The 20345-nt window shown below is 38.5% G+C and overlaps 1 protein-coding gene across 9 annotated transcripts in view; it reads left to right on the forward strand.

Annotated features, from left to right (window-relative positions):
- Positions 1-20345, forward strand: part of ULK2 (unc-51 like autophagy activating kinase 2) — an 82459-nt gene that overhangs the window by 21594 nt on the left and 40520 nt on the right. For 8 of the 9 annotated variants that reach the window (XM_049109496.1, XM_025428235.3, XM_049109497.1 and 5 more), the window contains exons 8-13: positions 1334-1435; positions 2593-2651; positions 4088-4170; positions 7704-7751; positions 8350-8438; positions 13879-14050. In XM_049109496.1, coding sequence (XP_048965453.1) covers positions 1334-1435; positions 2593-2651; positions 4088-4170; positions 7704-7751; positions 8350-8438; positions 13879-14050 — 553 coding nt within the window. The remainder of the gene's footprint in view (positions 1-1333; positions 1436-2592; positions 2652-4087; positions 4171-7703; positions 7752-8349; positions 8439-13878; positions 14051-20345) is intronic. The other variant, XM_049109500.1, reaches the window with a different exon arrangement.

A 20345-nucleotide genomic window follows, 5' to 3' on the forward strand; every position in this document is an offset into this window, starting at 1 on the left:
AGCCAAAGGTAGATGCTCAACCACTGAGCCACTCAGGTGTCCCATTTTTTTTTTTTTTTTTTCAAGTAGGACTCCACACCCAGCATGGAGTCCATTTAGCTTAAGTTTAAAAAGAAAAAAAAAGTTATTAATAGTAGAAATTTCCGAATACATTAAATGAAAACACAAATTGATGAAGTGTGGTCATGCTATAGTTGATATGTAGTATTAGGGAAAACTTACAAAAAAAACAAACCCTTTTGGGGATCTTTCTTCACCTCTAAGATAAACATGTTCATCTCTTGCATGTTATTTCTCTTGGCAAGATTCCTGGATCATAGAAGGTTTTTCAAGTAGTGTTACATACAGGGAAACCTGAAAAACCTTAGTTCTCCCCTTCATCCTTCCGTATGGATGTTACTATGTCTGAAAGGACAAGGCTGTGAAACTTCCAAACCAATGTGAAGCCTCAAGCCTGGAAATAGCTTAATTATGGAGCTTTAGAATTCTGCAAAGTAAATCTATGTACCTATCTCAATTCTAAGTTTAAAGTGGGCTTATGTTCAATAAGGATTTTCTCTGATCTAAATCAGTGAGAAGCTTACCAGGGATGACTACTAAAAATGGGATTCCTGGAAAATAAAGTTTCAGGGGCTTTGAGCATGTTTGACATTTCTGTTTAATGTTTGTCTGGATTATTGGTATTTTTAAAAAGCAACACCTAGTGAGAGATGGGAAAAGAGCTGTAACAAAGCAGCAGAGAAAACAAATGCCTTTGCTTTTAAGACAGTTCTTATTGTATTTTCATCATAGTTTGTATTTTATTTTAAAAGCTTTCAAATGACAGGAAAGAAAGGGAGTAATACAGCAAACACTTATGTACCTATTGTCCATATTTAATGAAGATAACATTTGGCCATGTTTGCCTTGATCTTTTTTTCTTTTTCTAGAAAGAAATAAAATATTTCAGCAATAGCCCAAGTCCTTTAAATTTTTCCCTCTTCCCATTTTCCACTCTTCTACCCCGGAGTAACCTCTGCCCTGTAGTTGGTGTGTATCTTTCTTTGTTATAGCCTTAGTACTCTTACTGTATTACTGTCCATATAATATATAGAAATATTTGTTTCTATAAATTGCTTCTTTTCAGGCAATGTTGTTTTTGAGATTTACCAGTAAATCCCAGGGTACAAATGTGGTTTAAGTTCACTGCAGAATCATCTGATTAAGGAAATGTCACAGTGTGATCTTGTTTTAGTAGTTTTGTTAGGAGCATGTGTGACCTTTACCAGATAATTTTTTGGTATTGATTATGTAAATAACATCATGCATGTGTCTGCAATGTTTTTATCCCCAGGCTCCTGAGGTTATTATGTCTCAACATTATGATGCTAAGGCAGACCTGTGGAGCATAGGAACAGTGGTATATCAATGCCTAGTTGGAAAACCACCTTTTCAGGTAGCCTGACTTTTTACTTATGTGCTCAGTTTTGGGATCTTCTCGTTTCACAGTTGCCTTTGATTTATGAAACAGGGGATACATTGAAAAAAGCGTTTTTGGTTCCCTTGTGACTTGTTTTGATTTTGTCACAGGCAGAAGCTGCTATAGCGAGCCAGAACATCTTTTGCTTTTGCTTTTTTATTTTTATTTTTTCACTTGCCTTCCCTTTGTAGTTGGCCTGGGTATAAAGCCTGTTCTGTGTTTTCTGGGCTAGTGAAAACTAGCCAGGGTCAGGACTGACAACCTGGTGGGAAATGGTATGACAGTGATAATCACCTCTCGCTTAGCTTCTTAGCTTGGTTTGGGGGCCCTGGACTCCATGTGAGGGCTAGGCCTGGGCTGGGAAGAAAAGCTGGAAACCATCTCCAGCTTTCTATTCCTGCCACTGCTGGGTAAGAAGGAGGTGATAGTTCAGTTCTTATGGAAATTATTCTGAGTGACTCTTCCCTCTTCTCCACTGTCCTCACATCCTGTCAGAAAGAGTCCCTCTAGAACTAATCAGGATGATTCCTCCTGAGTTCATGTTGCCCAGTTACCAAGAGGTTTTTTGAACCTGAAAACTGGAGCAAAGTAAACATATCTGTCCAAGAAAATAATATAAAATCAGTGCCCTAGCCAGTCTAGACACTCAGTTTCTCAGTCTAGCTTGTTTGGGGAGGGGCAGTGGAGGAGTGGCTTTGGTAATCCAGCAGCCCTTACTGGGAGGGTGCTGCTTGTTGCCAGTTGCCAGGGAGGGATTGGAAGGTAGCCACAGCTCCATTCTTGGCTTGCATCATTGGGGGTCCTAAGGTAAAATATACCCTAATTTTACACAATAAGAATGTATGGGTTGGGTGGGCTGGGTAACCTCCAGAGTAGTGGTTCTTAACTCTTCCTAAGTTTCAGGCTTCTCTGAGAGGCTGACCTCAGCAAAGATACACAAAGCCTAGATACGCAGATTTTGCACTCAGGTCTAGAGGTTTTTGAGTTCTAGTGTCCATCTGTGGCTCCTTGCACCATCCACGGCTTTCAGGTTCAGAATGTCTGCTGTCTAGCAATAAGATGAGCATGGATCACATGATTTGAACTGTTTGCCCCTGTTTAGGAAATAAAACTTTTTTTTTTTTTTTAAACAGGCCAATAGTCCTCAAGACCTAAGGATGTTTTATGAAAAAAACAGAAGCTTAATGCCTAGGTACGTGTTCCGTTTTGCTGGGTTTTACTGTCTGTGAACACAACATTCGTTGAGCTCTGGGTTTTACTGGTTTCCGTTCTTGAATCTTTTTTCAGCTGATGGTAACGTGAGAATGTTCATTATAGCAACAAATCAGAGAATTACTGGTGTATCATCGGTTCCTGGATAGTGCTGTACCATTTTCTTTTTCTTGTTTAAAATGTAAAGTATATTTAAAAGGAAAAACTACAGAAGTTTTATGTGCTCTTTGAGGGGAGGGAGATGCAAACAGAAACAGATGTGTGTGAGTGAGGAGGTCAGTTCCTCCCTGGGCCTTCCTTGCTCTCTAGCGTAATACAAGCTTGTTTTGTTATCTTTCCATATCTCTTCCATGGGAGTTTGAATGCTTATGTCGATATTTATACACACGTGTTTATATTTATGTATTTATGCACACGTATTTCAATACAAATTACATCAACTTTGGAAATTGTTCTGCAACGTTTTTTACTCTACAGTGTATCTTAGACATCGTTGGGCAACAGGATATGGAGAACTACTTTATCCTTTTAAATGGCTCATAGAGTTCTGTGATTAGATGTATCATATTTTGTTTAGTCAGATTCTTGTTTTCATTATTTTATTTCTCCAAACAGTGTTTAGTGAAAAGTGTGTGTGTGTGTGTGTGTGTGTGTGTGTACGTTCACTTCTGTGTATTTCTTTAGGATGGACTCCTAGAAATGAAATTGTTAGACCAAAAGGTATGCCCTCCAAATTGGCCATGCAGCAGTAGAAGAGAGTGCTTGTTTCCCCACGTTTTTACCAACATGGGATGTTATCAGACTGGGTGTCTCACAAACAGAAGAGGACCAATTAGCTATTAATTTAATTTGCACTATTCTCTTTACTAGTAAAGTTGGCAGTCTTCCATTTGTTTAATGTTCTTTTGTAGTTTTTATTCTGTGAATTGCATATTCCTATTACTTATTTTTCTCTTGGTTTATCCTTAATGGATTTTAGGAAGCTGTATTATTTCTCATTTGTATTTGTTTAAGCTGTGCCCTTTTGTAGGCAGAATTAGAGGTGGCTCTTTCTCTAATAGAGAACTCTAGCAGATATTAGAATCAAGCTGAAGATATGTTAAAACTCAAGACTGTGCTTGTGAAGTACTTTATTCCTGCAGATATTCAAACAGATAATAAGTGCAATGCAGGAATCTTCCCGAATGGATATTCTTTGTCAAAGGCAATTGCTTAGGTTTTGGGTTTTGTTTTTGTTTTTCTCCTATAAGGAATGAGGCTTTACCATGATCTTCTTGGTATAAAATGTATTTGTGAAGTTGCATATTATATTTACGTTTTCATTTACCATAATGAAGGCAAAAGTCATGTAGTTAATATGTCTAAACTCACCACTTAGAGTCTTTTTTTTTTTTTTTTTTTTTTCCTTTCTCCCAGTATTCCCAGAGAAACATCACCTTATTTGGCTAATCTCCTTTTGGGTTTGCTTCAGAGAAACCAGAAAGACAGAATGGACTTTGGTAAGTAATATTTTCAAATTTTGTACGCTTTCTAATTTGATTTTTGTGTATCCCAAAAAGATTGTATTTGAAAAGATACTATAGAGTTTTCAGAAGAGAATTAAAGTCAATTTCTTTCTTTATCTTTTTTCTTTCCCTTATTTTGTAAATACTGAGTGCTTGCTGTGTTCTAGGTATAGGGAATAGAGTAATAAATGATAAAGAAAATCCCTGTCTTCATGTAACACATATTCTTGTGGGAGGAGAGACAAACAAATGATAAACTATAATTATGCACCACATAGAAGGTGATAAGTGCCCTAGGGAAGAAGAGGGACGGGAAATGTGAATGGGGGAGAGATTGAAAGTTTAAGTTCCATGAAGCCTTTTCTGAGGAAGTGGCCTTTGAATAAAGACTTGATTGATGGACAGCAGGATAGTGAGAGAGTGGGCGGTGTGCATGTCTGGGGGAAGAGCTTTCCTGGCGGAGTGAACAGCCAGTACAGATGCCCAGAGCTGGGAGTGTGCCATGTACACTGGAGAAACAGTTAGAAGGCCAGTTGAAGACGTGGGCTTTTGCTCAAAGTGTGATGGGGAGAAATTGAGCAGAGGAATAATAGGATCTGACCGATGTTTTTAAAAAAGGATCATTCTGGTTGCCCATTGCGAACAGACTGTGGAGAGAGGTGGTGAGGTAGGGGGAGGACAGAGGCTGGGGCGGGGGCAGTCAGGGGACAGATGAAGGGGCTTAGGCTGGAATCATAGCTGCAGAAGTGGCCAGGAGTCCACTGAATCCTGGGTCTGTTTGGAAGTAGAGGCAGCGGGAGGTACAGATGAATTGGATATGAGAGTGAGAACTCAAAGATGCCTCCAGGGTTTCTGGCATGAGCACGTGAAGCAATGAAATTGTTGGCTACGGACACGGGAAAGGCTGTGTAGCAGAGCAGGTTCTGGGAGAGTCAGGAGCTCAGGTTAGACCTGGTAGACGGAACACATGCATTCAGCATAGGGGTGCAGATGTCAAAAGGGCACTTGGGGTTCAGAGGAGAAATCTAGGCTGGGGATATATTTGGGAGAAGAACTGGAAGGAAGGAAAGGAGGAGAAACAATCCAGCCTCAAAGATGGGGCTTTGAGAGACAAGGAGGCGCAGCTCTGTGTGTGGCAACCCTTCTGAAGCTTGGTTCTCACCAGCGCTGTAGGGCTGCCCGAGAACAGGCTCTGGCTGTTCCACAGAGGCTATGATTTTAGATTTTTAGATTCTAAAGGCAGAAGCCGTATCATTGATTTTGAGCCTTTCTCCTTTTTTTTTTTTTTTTTAAAGATTTTATTTATTTATTCATGAGAGACACAGAGAGAGAGGCAGAGACACAGGCAGAGGGAGAAGCAGGCTCCATGCAGGAAGCCCAATGCGTGACTCTATCCCAGGAGCCTAGGATCACGCCTCGAGCCGAAGGCAGACGCTAAACCGCTGAGCCACCCGGGCTGCCCCCTTTCTCCTTTTATAATTTAATCATTTAGAGCTAAACATTTCTAAGTATTTTAACCTAACAGTCTATTTTTCAAATAATATTTTTCCACTTCTTGTGTAATGAGAGAATTTGGAATGCTTAATACTGTAGGGATTATCCAGTTCTTGAAGGCTTTGAAATGTTTTTCCCTGAAATTGTTTGGGTCTCAGCTCCTCTTTGGAGGACAGTTTGTTAACTTGTTCTTATCAATGTCATGTAAAAGATTGTTCTTATCAATCTTATTCTTACCAACCATACGTTAAAGCACCATGACTTAAATTTAAATGTCAGACCAGAAAAGCTGTAAGCAATGTTCAATGAAAATGCTTATTAACCTTGATCTTGCATTTTTAGAAAAAAAAGTGATTTTTCTGATAGTAATTAGTTGTAATAGTAATAGAGATTTGCAAAAACTTAGTTCAGAGTTTTGGTCCGTTCATGTGTATTACGGAAATCCACATAGGCTTCTAGATAAAATAGACCAGAGTTTGAATCCTAGTCCTTCAACTTGCTAGCTCTTTGACATTAGAGAAGATACATGGCCTTTATGTGCTTTTTCCTTGTCCATAAAAGGAAAGATAATGCCGTGCATTAAGTTTGTGAGTACTAAATAAGCTGGTATGTAAAGCATGCAGTTCTTTGTTCTAGCAAATGCCCTCAGTTGACAACAGCTCTAGAGGTTTCCATATAGGGGACAAGGTGAAATAGTCTGGATATGTACTTTCTTAAAATTCTGTAAAGTTGGAACTAAATTTCAGCACATGCACTTGGTAAATATTTTTTTCTTTCAGAGTGAGAGATTAAATTTAGAGAGTTACTCTATAACCATGAGAGGTATCAGTCAATACTGAAACAACTTAGTCATCAATAATAGCTTTAAAATGATAGATTATATTAATGTATACTTTCCATACCATAGCAATTGATTTGGAATGTGGTTTCAGAGCATTTGCGTTCAGGTTTTTTAAAAATATCTTTTCTATTTTATCCCTATTATGTCCATAAAAATCAGCATAAAAAATCTCATATGTCAAACTAGAATTTATGTATATGTATATTAATTTTTGTTCTAAAAATGATCTTGGATAGAAAACTCATGTTTTTCTTCAAAACCCTCCACAGTTAAAAAAACAAAAACAAAAACAAAAAACCCTCCACACTTCTATTCCTTAGCAGGTTATATAAATGATAATATACTCTGAGTGACTTTTGGTGATTTATTTCAGTGAGACTCACAGGACCCTTCAGAGGAAGATACGTTCGTTAGACGGACCTGAGTTAAGCTTTCCTTGGTCTTGTATTAGCTCATTTAAACCCCCCACACTGGTGTGGTGCTGCCTTCTTGCCTGCTCTGTGAGATTTACTAGCATATAGGTCTGGGACTTCATGACAGATGAGATTATCTTTGTGGGTTTGTAAAGAAATAATGAAATACTTTATACACATAGGAAAGTAAAGAAAGTAAAATAAGGAACAGCCATGTACTCACCTGCTTATTTATCTTTATCTAATTAGCAGGCTTATTGTGTAGGTTTTCTCCTTGGTGGATAGCCAAAATATTAAATCAGGCTAAACAGCTTTTTTTAAAAAAAAAATGTGAAACCAGCTGTTGGAATATCTCTCTGGGATAGAAGGATCGGATATATTGTATAAATCCGTTGCCTAGATTGCTTCTTAGAACAATTAACAACAGCCTTGCTTGATGTATGTGCTTAGCAAGGGCCTGCTTACAGCCCTCCATGGGATTGTCTATGCGAGGGCAGCATATGTCAGAGCACATAGCTGCTTTGGTTGCTCGGGGCCTGCTGTGTTGGAATGCACTTGTTGCAAAATTTACAATTATTATATCCAATTTTTCGTTAATAATGACTTATAATCTGATCATTTTTATAGATTTATAAAAATAATAGGCTTTTGCAGTGGAAGGAGATGGAGGCTACATAAAGAAGTTAACAATTATTTATGATCTCAAAGATATCCACAAGATTAACCTGTCTGCTAGCCAGCATCAGTCTAAGAGTTGCATTCTCTTTTTTTCATTACAGAAGCATTTTTTAGCCATCCTTTTCTTGAGCAAGTTCCAGTGAAGAAATGTGAGTACCTAATTTTTTTGTGTGTTTTTACTTGCAGAGTGAATGTAGACTTAAGAAAAATTAATATTTTGTGTTACAAAATTTTCGATTTTTTAAAAATGCAAAGTAGGTCTTTTTTTTTTTTAATTCTTATTTATTTATGATAGTCACACACACACAGAGAGAGAGAGAGAGAGAGAGAGAGAGAGGCAGAGACACAGGCAGAGGGAGAAGCAGGCTCCATGCACCGGGAGCCCAACGTGGGATTTGATCCCGGGTCTCCAGGATCGCGCCCTGGGCCAAAGGCAGGCGCTAAACCGCTGCGCCACCCAGGGATCCCTAATTTTCGATTGTGCCTCTTAAGATTTCATTGAGTTTTTCGTCAATACCCGTAACCATACTTATTTAATTACAGTTTTTTTTTTTTGTTTTCCAAATCCAAATTGAAACAGTTTTAGTAATTACAGCAGTTTTAGTTTTATCCTTGGGAGCTGTAATAAGTAGGTGAATGAATTTTTGGTTGGCACAAAGATGTCGTAGTTCTGCCAGGTTTTCTGTGAGACAGTCCGTATAATTGCACTACAGGGTGGTATCTCTCTTCGTGTGTTTCATCCCCCAGCTTGCCCAGTCCCAGTGCCCGTGTACGCTGGCTCTGTCTCTGGAAGCTCCTGTGGTAGCTCTCCATCTTGTCGCTTTGCATCTCCACCAGTAAGTTTTGCTTTTATTAAAAATAATTTCAGAGTTAGGGCTATTACCTCTGTTCATAATGGAGCCTGCAAAAACATTGTGGATATCCTTTTTATGGACAGTGTTTACTAGTGCTGCTGAGGTTTGGGAGAGAGCATCATTGTTGGGTCAGATGGACCTAGATTTGGACCTCTGCCCTCACTTAGCTGTGTAAGCTTCAGCAAGAAATGTCACTTCTCTGGTCCGTTTTCCTCTGAACAGTGAGTATGGTGCTCTCACCTTTTCATGCCCTAGGGGGTTGGAAAGGATGATAATTGTAAAACATACCCATTACAAGTAGATAGGTAATAAATTGTTTATTTTCTCCAACTGTTATGACGTCAGTTTGGATATCTGTTCAGTACATAGAATTACCAGTGGTGGGGAGTGACCTCTGAGCCCATTCCTCTGACCTCAGTTCCCATAATGGTGGTTATCAGTCCTTTAGGAGTTGCTCCACACCAGCCTCTTCCCTCCCTTGGAGTTTCCAGGCCATTTTCTCCATGGCTCTCTTCCATCCAACCTCAGTGCTTCTTCTAGACCCTGACAATTTCTGGTCACTTCCAGTCACTACTTCTTCCTGTTCCACTCTCCCAGGGTTTTACTTTGCCTTCTTCTGACCCTTCTCCCAAATCTCTGTTGCAGTGTGGGTTGTGACCTTGAGTCTTACCCATAAGCTGAAGGTCCAAGGGCTCTTGTGTCCACTATTGTGAATATTTTCCAGATTAGCCTGGTAGACGTGGATTTCTTGAATTCTGCTGGTGGAGGGTGGGGCAGTCATAAAAGGAAGTGTTTGTATAATTAGCGGGTTTCACCTCAGAGATTTAAGAGCATGCGGCTTGGGAGCTTCTACATCCCTCTCTTGCCACATTGACCAGGACAAATGACTTAATCTCTGAGCTTGTTTCTCATATGCAAAGTGAGTGTGATTGACCTGTTTCATGGGGTTTCTTAAGGATAAATGAGCAAAAGCACTTTACTACCATGTCTGGTACTTACAATACTTAGTAAGTGGCAACTGCTATTATTATTATTTTCAAGGGAAACCTAGCAGCCCATAGCTGAAGTAGATGCTGAACCAGCCTCTCACAAGCAGACGAGTCCTAAAACTGGCAAAACACCTTTTTTGCACAACCCTACAGGCTTAAACCAAGTAGGAAAAGCAGACGGGCTAGTAAGACTTAACATTAGATCCTCATGAATTCTTCTCCCTAAGAGGAAAAAAAAATGTTGTGTATTTCCTGTTTCAGTCTAGAATATAAGAAAACACTGGATTTGGAGTGGCTAGGGGGACATGTAGAGGAGTGTAATGACATGGAAAGACAGTTGGCTTTATTTGGAGCCAGGCACAGCTGGCTTCGGCACTGGCCCTGCTGCTTGCTCGCTTTTAACTTTGGTCAAGTCAGTTCCAGAGCTGAGCTATGGCTCCCTCGTTGGTAACACAGGCTTCATGAACCTTTGGTTGAAAAGAGCAGCCATAGTGAGTATGCGATGAACTGTAACTATTATTATGAAGTCTATATTTGATATAGCATGATACATGAGATGAAAAGCAGAGTTTATGCTTGAGAAAGGAGCCATAGGGCAGAATCTAATTGTGGGAGAGTTGTGGGAAAGCCAGAATAAAGGAGCCTGTTTGTAGAATGACTGAGAAAGAGAGGGTCCAGTAGGAGGGACATTGAATTGGAAATTGCTTTGATTGAAGTGGGCAACTTGGTTTTTTTTGTTGGGTGGGGTAGCATTGGAAGAAAGAGCATACTGAGCTAGGTTTGGGCTGCTGGGGAAGAGATGGGAGTGCTAACAGGAGTGAGGACATGCTGGAGGCAGAGAAGAGGTGTATTTAGATGCTAAAAACTTTGGTGGGAAAACTATTTTTAGAAGGCCTTTATTAAGAGCTAATGCTTGGGTGCCTGGGTGGCTCAGTCCCTTAGGCATCCAACTCTTGATCTCAACTCAGGTCTTGATCTCAGGGTCGTGAGTTCAAGCTCTATATTGGGCTCCACACTGGGCGTGGAGCCTACTTAAAAAAAAAAGCTAAAAAAAAAAAAAAAAAACAACACCGTAATGCTTGAAGTAAAAATAAAAAAGGAAAAAGGAAAGCTGGGGAATAAAAGGAAATCAAGAATGTTTCTGTATAATTTCCAGGTACTGAGATGGTTTAGTAGGCCTTGCTTTTATTTTAATCTAACAAAAGTAAGGTGATTTTGTACATATGTCCCCTTCCTTCCTACAGCTGGAGTAGATTCTCATATGGAAGGTTGATACACACAGGCATGCACATGTAACATTCTCTTTCTTATATTCTCACACAAATATCCAGCTGCTGCTTTATCCCAGAGAAATCTTTGAAAGGAAAAAAATCCAAATCTGTCTTTCAATTATGATACCAGCTATAGTTTAAATGCTATTTAGATAATATTTCTTGAATATTTATTGGTTTCATAACATTTATTATTAAATACCTACTTAGCGTAAGGTTCTGGTTGATAGTAATGATAGTAATAAATGAGCTTACATTAAGGAGCTTTTAATTTAGCTGTGTGGAGAAGAGATAGAAATCAATCATTGTTAGAAGCATATGTGTATGCCTCTTTATTGCCTGTGGGAATGTGAATGAGAGCATGAAATCAGGTCAAGAGCTCAGAAAGGCTGCTCAGGGGAGGGCATTGAGCTGCGTTTTGAAGAAAGACTAAGCAAAGTGAATTAGTAAAAGAATGGTATTGTAGGCAGAGGAATCCCTATTCATGAAGTCATGGAAACATGACCCACTGAAAGGACTCTGTAACCCCCATGCCCACTTAAATTTCCTAGAATTAAGTGAAATTAAAATTTTTTTTCCTGTTCATGTTAGCCACATTTCAAGTGTTGAATAGCCATCTATAGCTAGTAGATCTATACCACACTGGACAGCTTAGATGTAGAACTTCTCCATCATTGCTGGAAGTTCTGTGGACGAGGCTTCTCCGAGCAGTCCAGGCTGGTGGGTATAGAGAGTATTGGTGGTGTGGGGAGGGGGAGGTAAAGTCAGGCAGGGAGCTGCTATATCGTGACAGGATTTGGCTGTAGTGAACCATCTGAGTGGTTTTGGGTGAAGGTGTATTGTAACCCACTAGATTCTTCTAAAAACAGGGTGGAAGTAGACTAGTACTACTGGTAGACTAGCAGAGAGTAGAGTGGTCTATTAGAAGAAAGAGAACACTGCAGACTCTCACACATTATTTTTTTTTTTGTTTTTCTGAGAATGAGGGTCTGAGCTAAGGGGAAGATGGAGGCCAGGTAAGAGAATGGTAGAGTTTGTAGGGTTTGGAATTGCTTGAACTGGAGACCGAATGGATGGATAATGATGAAGTCGCTCAGTAAGAGAGTGTGGGAAGAAGTGCTTTGCAGTAGAAAGGTGGTGAGTTAGTCCCTTGCTCACTGGAGAGATCTAGGCTGCAGAGGTGAGGTGGTACTTGAAGGCAGGAGGGTTGGAGTGGTCACTGGGGTGAGTATAAAAATGTGAGTAGCAGAGGGCCCAGAGTGGCACCTTGGGGAACTCCACTTCCTCTCCTTTAAGGGAAAAGTGAGAAGCAGGTGCCCATAAAAGAGACTAAGAAGTGGGAGGAGAAGCAGGGGCACTGAGTGAAGGGGTAGAGTGTCAAGAACAGTCGGCAGTGCAGGTAACTTAAGAAATAGAGCATGTGTCCACGTGACTTGGCAGTGGGAGTTAATTAACGGTAAGCCCAATAAAGACCATTTCGTTGGACAGATGAAGGCAGAAAATGGATTATGGTGGGTGGAGCGATACATAGGAGGTGAGGAGCTTGTGTCTGTGAGGACTCATCATTTCAAGAGACATTGTTAAAAAGTAGAGAAGTGAGAGCAGATGGCAATTGAGAGGACTGCAGGGATTTGAGGTGTGAGAATCTGGAAGGTGTATATGCACGGAGGGGGAGAAAGCCAGCGGAGAGGGAGAGGATGAGAGCATCAGGGGCAGAGGGGAGCTGGTCCGGGTCTCTGAGGACATAGAGGGGAATAGGCTTAGGGCACAGTGGAGAGACCAGGGGGAGAAGATCCCTTCCACTCAGATGCTGTGGGGGCACCAACTTTACAAATGCAGTGAAGAGCTTGAGAAAGTGCCCACCCAAACCAGTGGAAAGAAATCGTGGAGTTAGATGCTAGGAATCACATCTCGACTGCTATTTAGTTGCATGATCTTGGGCGAATTCCCTAAACTTCGGAGCTTTGTTTATTTATACATATATGAAATGGGTTTCAGAACAGGACTGGGGTTAGGTAAGACGTGGAAAGCTCTCAATAGTGTCTAGTCCATGGTAGATGATCAGTCATGGTAGTATTTCATTGCCCCTTCCCTTTATTACCTTGACACAAAAGGTCTCCTGAAAATGTGATGAGATTGTATATCATGTGTGTGTCACACACAATAAGAGATCTGACACAGATTTCATTGCACTGTGACATTTGGAGGAGCACTAGCAGTGAATTGGGTGTTTAAGACATGGGTTTAAGTTTAAAGGGCATTGTGTAGTATTTTTCCTTAAATAGAAACAGAGGTTAAACAGGATCATAGGGAAAAAAAAAAAAAAAAAAAAAAAAAAAAAAAAAAAAACAGGATCATAGGGGACTTAACACAATAAGTTAGTAAGTTTATTGTTTGAGAAAACCATTATGTAATCAAGACATTTAATTAGAGGTGTCACTTGAGTCCTTGAACTAGGAAAATGCCAAAGAACATATAGCTGCTTACATCTAATTATTTGTTTATACATTTTATATGCTTTTCTTTCCTTCCTGTCCTATGTCCTACAAACCCACTCCTCCCCCTAACAAAGAGGAACAAAAGGAACATACCTGCAGCCTATAAGGTTCTCCAGATCTTTCTTTCTGCGAGCGTACATGATTCTCTAGGTTTGAATGCAGTTATCCATATTGGTTTATTCACTTTTTTACATATCATGGTGTCTTGCTTTCCTGTTTACAATATGTTCTTCTTTGGAGGTTTAAAACTTCTAAAACATGTACAGGCTGTCATTAGTCCAAAGTCCCTGGACATTGTGTTTTAGTCATCAAATGAATAGTTACTGAGTACCTGCCCTGCTAGGCCAGGAGCCGACACTGGGAGTGATGAGATGATAAAAACACACCTCAGAAATTTCAGGAGAGGCAGACATGTACATGATGTGTGGTATGCTGTATTTTTAAGTATCACTTTTGAAAACCATTTGAGAAGTCTTTATACAAAGACACTTGAAACTGTGCTTCTCTAAGGGAAAGATTTTCTGAAGAGATTTTTTTTTTTTAATTTTAAGATGGAATTGAACTTTATGCCCACTCTTATGAAGACAGTATTCCTTAGTCTAATGGCTATTCTGACATGCATTTTATTATTAGGCCAGTTTTAATTTTATGTTGTTAATTTTAGTCCCTTCCAGATATGCAGCATATTCAGGAAGAAAACTTATCCTCCCCACCATTGGGTCCTCCCAACTACCTACAAGTGTCCAAAGATTCTGCCAGTACTAGTAGCAAGAACTCTTCTTGTGACACGGATGACTTTGTTTTGGTTCCACACAACATCTCGTCAGACCACTCATGTGAGAATCTTTTCTACTTGTACACATTATATTTCTTAATTTACTAGACTAGCATTTATTTTTAACCTTTATATCATGCTCTCTTGGGGAGGGCACCTTTTCAACTGGGCACTTTACTTAGTTGTTTGAATCCCCAGAATGATATACCTGCTTTTCTAAGATCTGCTCAGTCATCTTCCACAAAACAGTCACTTTGGATTCTGAAGGTAGATGAAAGGTTTGCAGGAAACTTATCTCAAATTCTGTTTGTATGCAAACAGAAAGAAATAGAAAAGTCAGCAGAATGGGAGAAATTAAATTTAAGGAAAGGAATTAAAGGAAGATCTCTTTTGCAAAAACAACCTTAGAGTCAAGGGAGTTAAAAGCAGTCTGGATGCCCTTCAGAAGATACTGGTGTGAGGTCATGAATGAGTTTTCATAAATATATAGGAAGAACTTTTATAAAGGAAGCAGAATCCAAGTTGACTAAATATGGGCAGGGCTCTAAGGAATAGTGAAGAGCACCAGAAAATCTGCAGAAAACAAGTTAGAACCCTTGAGAAAGAAGGAACTGTGGTTTGGTGGTGAAGGAACAGGATCAGAAAAACTAGAAATTTGGTTACTTTGATAGTTGAATGGTATCAAGTTGACCATGTGCAAGTACAGATGGTTGGAGAAGTTCATATCAAGGGGTCTATGTAGTTGTTTGTCAAATACCGATTTTATAGCTGCTACTGTTAGGCACGGTGCTAGTGTTGTGAAGGCCATCATCCCTAGAGCAAGTGCACTTTGGGATGTATTGGCTAGGGACAGAGAGGCACAGACGGAGCTGCAGGAGTAGGTGGCAGTTCACGATCAGTGCTCTGACCACTGGGAGTTACCTTTAAAAATCCAGTATAGGGTGGTTTCATTCTATTTTTTAAAAGGAATTAGAACTTTAAAAATTATGCAATATTACGAACAGGAAGTAATACAGCAGATACTCAGATCACCACCATGCTAATTTTATTTATGTCAATGTTTTGCCATTGTTATAGATGTCTTTTCTTAAAGATATAAAATGTTCTAGGTACTGCTAAAGCCCTTTTCCTCATTCTACTCTTGGCAGAGGTAAATTCTTTCTGTAGATTTTTTTTTTTTTATGCTTCCACATATGTCTTTATCTATAAATAACATACAGTATTCTTGTGTTTTTACAGTTCTAAGTAAATGGTATAAGGAACGTTTCTATAGCTTGGTTGTTTTTTTTTTTTTTCATGTTTTTGCTATGTATCTAGATACATATTTAAATGTGTATGTAGTTTAACATCTAAATTTTATAGTGCAACTAAACCCACAAGTTTATCCATTTCTCTGCTGAGGGTTACCTAGAAAATATCTATCTTTTCACTATTCAAAATGTATTGTAACAGATGTCCTTATGTCAGAGTTTCTTCCACATGGATACTCTAGAAATTGTCAACTTCAAATCTATAAAATACTGGTACAGACAAGTTGTAGGCAGCTAACAGTCTCTGCCACGCTGCCCCAATGCAATCATGGTATCTTCTAAAGATTTTTTTATTGTATTTAATTTTATCTGGAACTCACTTTTGTAAATGGAATAAGGTAGAAATCTTATTATTGAATATTCTGTCCTTTCTCTACTGATAGGTAGACTTGTCATATCAGGTTTACATAAAGAATTGGTTTGTTTTAAGGTTTTCTTTTCCATTGGTCTATGTGTCTACATTATAATCATTTTTAAGTGCGTGTGTGTGTGTGTGTGTGTGTGTGTGTGTGTGTGTGTGTGTGAGATGGTGGGAATTGGTGATGGTAGAGAGCATTCTAGTATTCTTTGAAATTACCCTGGCTACTCTTGCCCCCTTTTACTCCCATGTAGTTTAATTTCAGCTTGACAAATCCTACAAAAACCATTTGGGGATTTTGATGGGAATTGTGTTGATTTTATAAGACCTGTATAGTGTAGTTAATGATCTTTACAATATAAAATTGTCAAATCAAGAATATGTGTTTCTTACAAAACAGATGAATGGGGAAAGGAAGGAAAAATAAAGTAAGATAAAAATGGAGAGGGAGGTAAACCATAGGAGACTCTTGACTATAGAGAACAAACCTGAGGGTCCCTGGAGGGGAGGGAGGTAGGGGATAGGGTAACTGGGTGACGGGCATTAAGGAGGGCATGTAGTGTCATGAGCCCCGGGTGTTATATGCAACTGATGGATCACTGAACTCTACCTCTGAAACTAATAATACACTATATGTTAACTAACTTGAATTTAAATAAAATCTTAAAAAGAAAGAAGAGTATGTGTTTCTCCATTTATTTAGATTTCCTTAAAGTGTTTTGATAGATATTTGTATTTTCCTGTATAAAGGACATTCACATCTTTTGTCTTATTCTAGTTACCTTGGTTTTTTGTCCTTGTGAAAATACTGTATTTGAAATTTTTTTTTTCAAAACTGCTTCTGTTGAGGTCTTTGTGCTGCCAAATCTCAAGTCATTTCTCAGTCTTCATCTTTTTGATATTTTTACAGCATTTGTTGTAGGTGGCCCTTCTTTTTAGTTATTCAAAATTTGTTATTGTAGAATACATCATGCATGTTTTTTTTAAAGGTTTTAAAGGTTTCATTTATATATATATTTTTTGGTTTTTTATTTTAAAGGTTTCATTTATATATTTATTTTTTTTAAAGATTTTATTTATTTAGAGAGAGTAAGAGCAAGTGAGGGGAGGGGCAGAAGGAGAGGGAGAGAGAATCCCAAGCAGACTTCCTGCTGAGCTCTGAGCCTAACATGGGGCTCGATCTCATGACACCGTGATCATAATCTGAGCTGAAATCAGGAGTTGAACTCTCAACTGACTGAGCCACCCAGGCACCCCCAATTTTTTTTTTTTTTAAGATTTTATTTATCTATTCATGAGAGACACACACACACACACACAGAAGCAGAGACACAGGCAGAGGGAGGAGCAGGCTCCATGCAGGGAACCCTATGTGGGACTCGATCCCAGGACTCCAGGACCACGCCCTGGGCTGAAGGTAGGTGCCAAACCGCTGAGCCACCCAGGGATCCCTCAAGATTTTTTTTTTGGAGCAGTTTTAGGTTTATAACAAAATTGAGAGGAAGGTACAGGTTTCCCACACAACCCCTGCCCCCCCATTCTCAACATCATTCACCAGAATAGTACCTTTGTTACTGAGGATAAACCTACATTGACACATCACAATCATCCATTGTCCAAAGTCTTAGAATTCATTCTTACTGTACGTTCTGTGGGTTTGGAGAACGGTATAATGACATATAGCTATCATTATAATGTACAGAGCATTTTCACTGCCCTAAAAATTCTCTGTGCTCCCCACCTACCCCTTGGAAACCACTGATCTTTTTGCTGTCTCTATAGTTTGTACCACAGTTTATCCATTTACCTATTGAAGGACATTTTTATTTTTTCCAATTTTTGACAATTAAGAATAAAGCTACTATAAACATGTTTATACAGGTCTCTGTGTGGACGTATGTGTGCAGCTCCTTTGGATAATCACCAAGGAGCATGCATGACTGCTGGCTGGTATGGTAACAGCATGTTTAGTTTTATAAGAAGACACCAAACTCTTACAAAGTGGCTGTACCGTTTTGCATTCCCACCAGCAATGGATGGGAGTTCCTGTTGCTCTATATCATCAGCACTTGGTGATGTCAGTGCTCCAGGGTGGGCTGTTCTAATAGATGTGCAATGGTATCTCATTGTTGTTTTAATTTGCATTTCTCTGATGACATGTGATCAACATCTTTTCATGTGATTATTCACCATCCATATGTCTTCTTTGGTGAGGTGTCTGTTAAGATCTTTGACATCCCAGTTTTTAATTGGGTTGTATGTTATCTTATTGTTGAGTTTTAAGGGTTCTTTGTATATTTCAGATAACAGTCCTTTATCAGATGTGTCTTTTGCAAATATCTTTGTTCCGTCTATGGCTTATATTCCATTCTCTTGATACTGTCTTTCACGGAGCAGTTGTTTTTAATTTTAATAAGTTAATTATTAAATTTAATGATCAAATCATTTAAATGAATTTATTTCTTTTATGGATTGTGTTTTTGGTGTTGGTATCATGATACCCAAGAACCTCCAGGTTTTCTCCTATGTTATCTTCTACAGTACTTGCAGTATTTTTCTTTTACATTTAGATCTGTGCCCCATTTTAAGTTAATCTTTTCGAAAGGTCTGTATCTCAGTGATTTTTTTTTCTTGGTCTGTGGATGTCTAGTTGTTCCAGCATCATTTTTTTTTCTTTCAGCATCATTTGTGGAAGATTATATTATCTTTACTCCTGTCAAAGATCAGTTGACTATATTTTTGGGGGTCTCTTTCTGATCTCCCTGTTCTGTTCCACTGATCTATTTGTTCTTTTGCCAATACAACACTGTCTTGATTACTGTAGTTTTATATTAAGTCTTGAAGTTGAATAGTGTCAGTCTTTTGTCCTTCTCCATCAATATTCTGTTGGCTTTTATGGGTCCTTTGCCTCTCCATTTAAGCTTTAGAATTAGTTTGTCGCTATTCATAAAATTAACTTCCTGGAATTGTCATTGGGATTGTAGTGAATCTTTAGATTAAGTTGGGAAGAACTGAAATGTTGACAATATTGAGTCTTCCTATCCAGACATAGAGTGTCTCTCCATTTATTTGGTTCTTCTTTGATTTCATTCATCAGAGTTTTGTAGTTTTCCTCATATAGATCATATATGAATTTTGCTAGATTTATACCTAAATATTTCATTTTGGGGGTGCTACATATAAATGGTGTTTTTAATTTCAAATTTTAATTGTTTATTATTAACATACAGAAAAGCAATTTACTTTTTAAATATTAACCTTGTATCCTGAAATCTTGCTTTCATCACTTAATAGTTCCAGGAGGTTTTTTGTCAATTCTTTCAGATTTTTTTACATAATTGCATCATCTGTGAGCAATAATTTTTTGTTTACCTTCCCATGCTGTATACCTTTCGTTTCCTTTTCTTAAATTAATGCATGAATGCATTAATAAGGACTTCCATGCAGTGTTGAAAAGGAGTGGTGAAAGAGAACATCCTTCACAGATTATATGAAATTGTAATAACCACAGTCAATAAAAAAAATTAGTGGAAGAAAAAAAAAGAAATGAGAGAGGACATCCTTATATTTTTACCTAATTTTAGTGGGAAAGCTTGAAGCTTCTCACCATTTAGTATGATGTTAGCAGTAGCTTTTTGTAGATATTCTTTATCAAACCATTCCTAGTTTACTGTGAGCTTTTATCATAAATAAAAAATGGATTTTGTCCATTGCTTTTGGATTTTGTCAAATGCTTTTTCTGTGATTTTCCTTTTTAGTGTATTAATGTGATAGATTACGTTGTTTTAGAATGTTGTGCCAACCTTGTATATGTGAGATAAATCCCATTTGGTCCTGTTTTTTTTTTTTATTAAAGATTTTATTTATTTATTCATGAGAGACACACAGAGAGAGAAAGAGGCAGAGACACAGGCAGAAGGAGAAGCAGGCTTCATGTAGGGAACCCGATGTCGGACCCCGATCCCAGGACTCCAGGATCACGCCCTGGGCCGAAGGCAGGCGCTAAACTTCTGAGCCACCTAGGGATCCCCTGGTCATGGTTTATAAATCTTTTTATTCATTGCTGGATTCAGTTTGCTAATATTTTGTTGGAGATTTTTGCATCTGTGTTCATGAGAAATATTGGTCTGTAGACTTGTATGTCTTTTTCTGGTGTTGGTATGAGGGTAATGATGGCCTCAGAGAATGAGTTAAGAAATATTCTCTCTGCTTCTATCCTCTGAAAGAGATAGAAAATAGAGATTTGGTATAATCCCTCCTTAAATGTTTGGTAGAATTCACCAGAGAACTAATCTGGGCCTGGTGCTTTCTATTTTAGAAGGTTATTAATTATTGATTCAATTTCTTTAATAGATATAGACATATACTCAAAATACCTGTTTCTTCCTGAGTGAGTTTTGGCAGATTAGGTCTTTCATAGAATTGGTCCATTCATCTAGGCTATCAAATTTGTGGTCATAGAGTTGTTCATAGTATTCCTGTATTATTTTTCTGTAATTTGAAAATGATCTGCCTAGGTGTAATTGTTTTTGAGCACTTATCCTGCTTGGAGTTCTCTGAGCTTCATGAATCTGTGGCTTGGTGTCTGGTTTCATTTAGGGAAAATCTCAGTCGTTTCCAATACTCCCCTCTGTTCCTTTTATTTTCTCTTCTCTTTCTGGTAATCCCATTACACATGTTACACCTTG

This window comes from Canis lupus, chromosome 5 (assembly GCF_003254725.2).
Source record: "Canis lupus dingo isolate Sandy chromosome 5, ASM325472v2, whole genome shotgun sequence".
Lineage (NCBI taxonomy): Eukaryota > Metazoa > Chordata > Mammalia > Carnivora > Canidae > Canis > Canis lupus.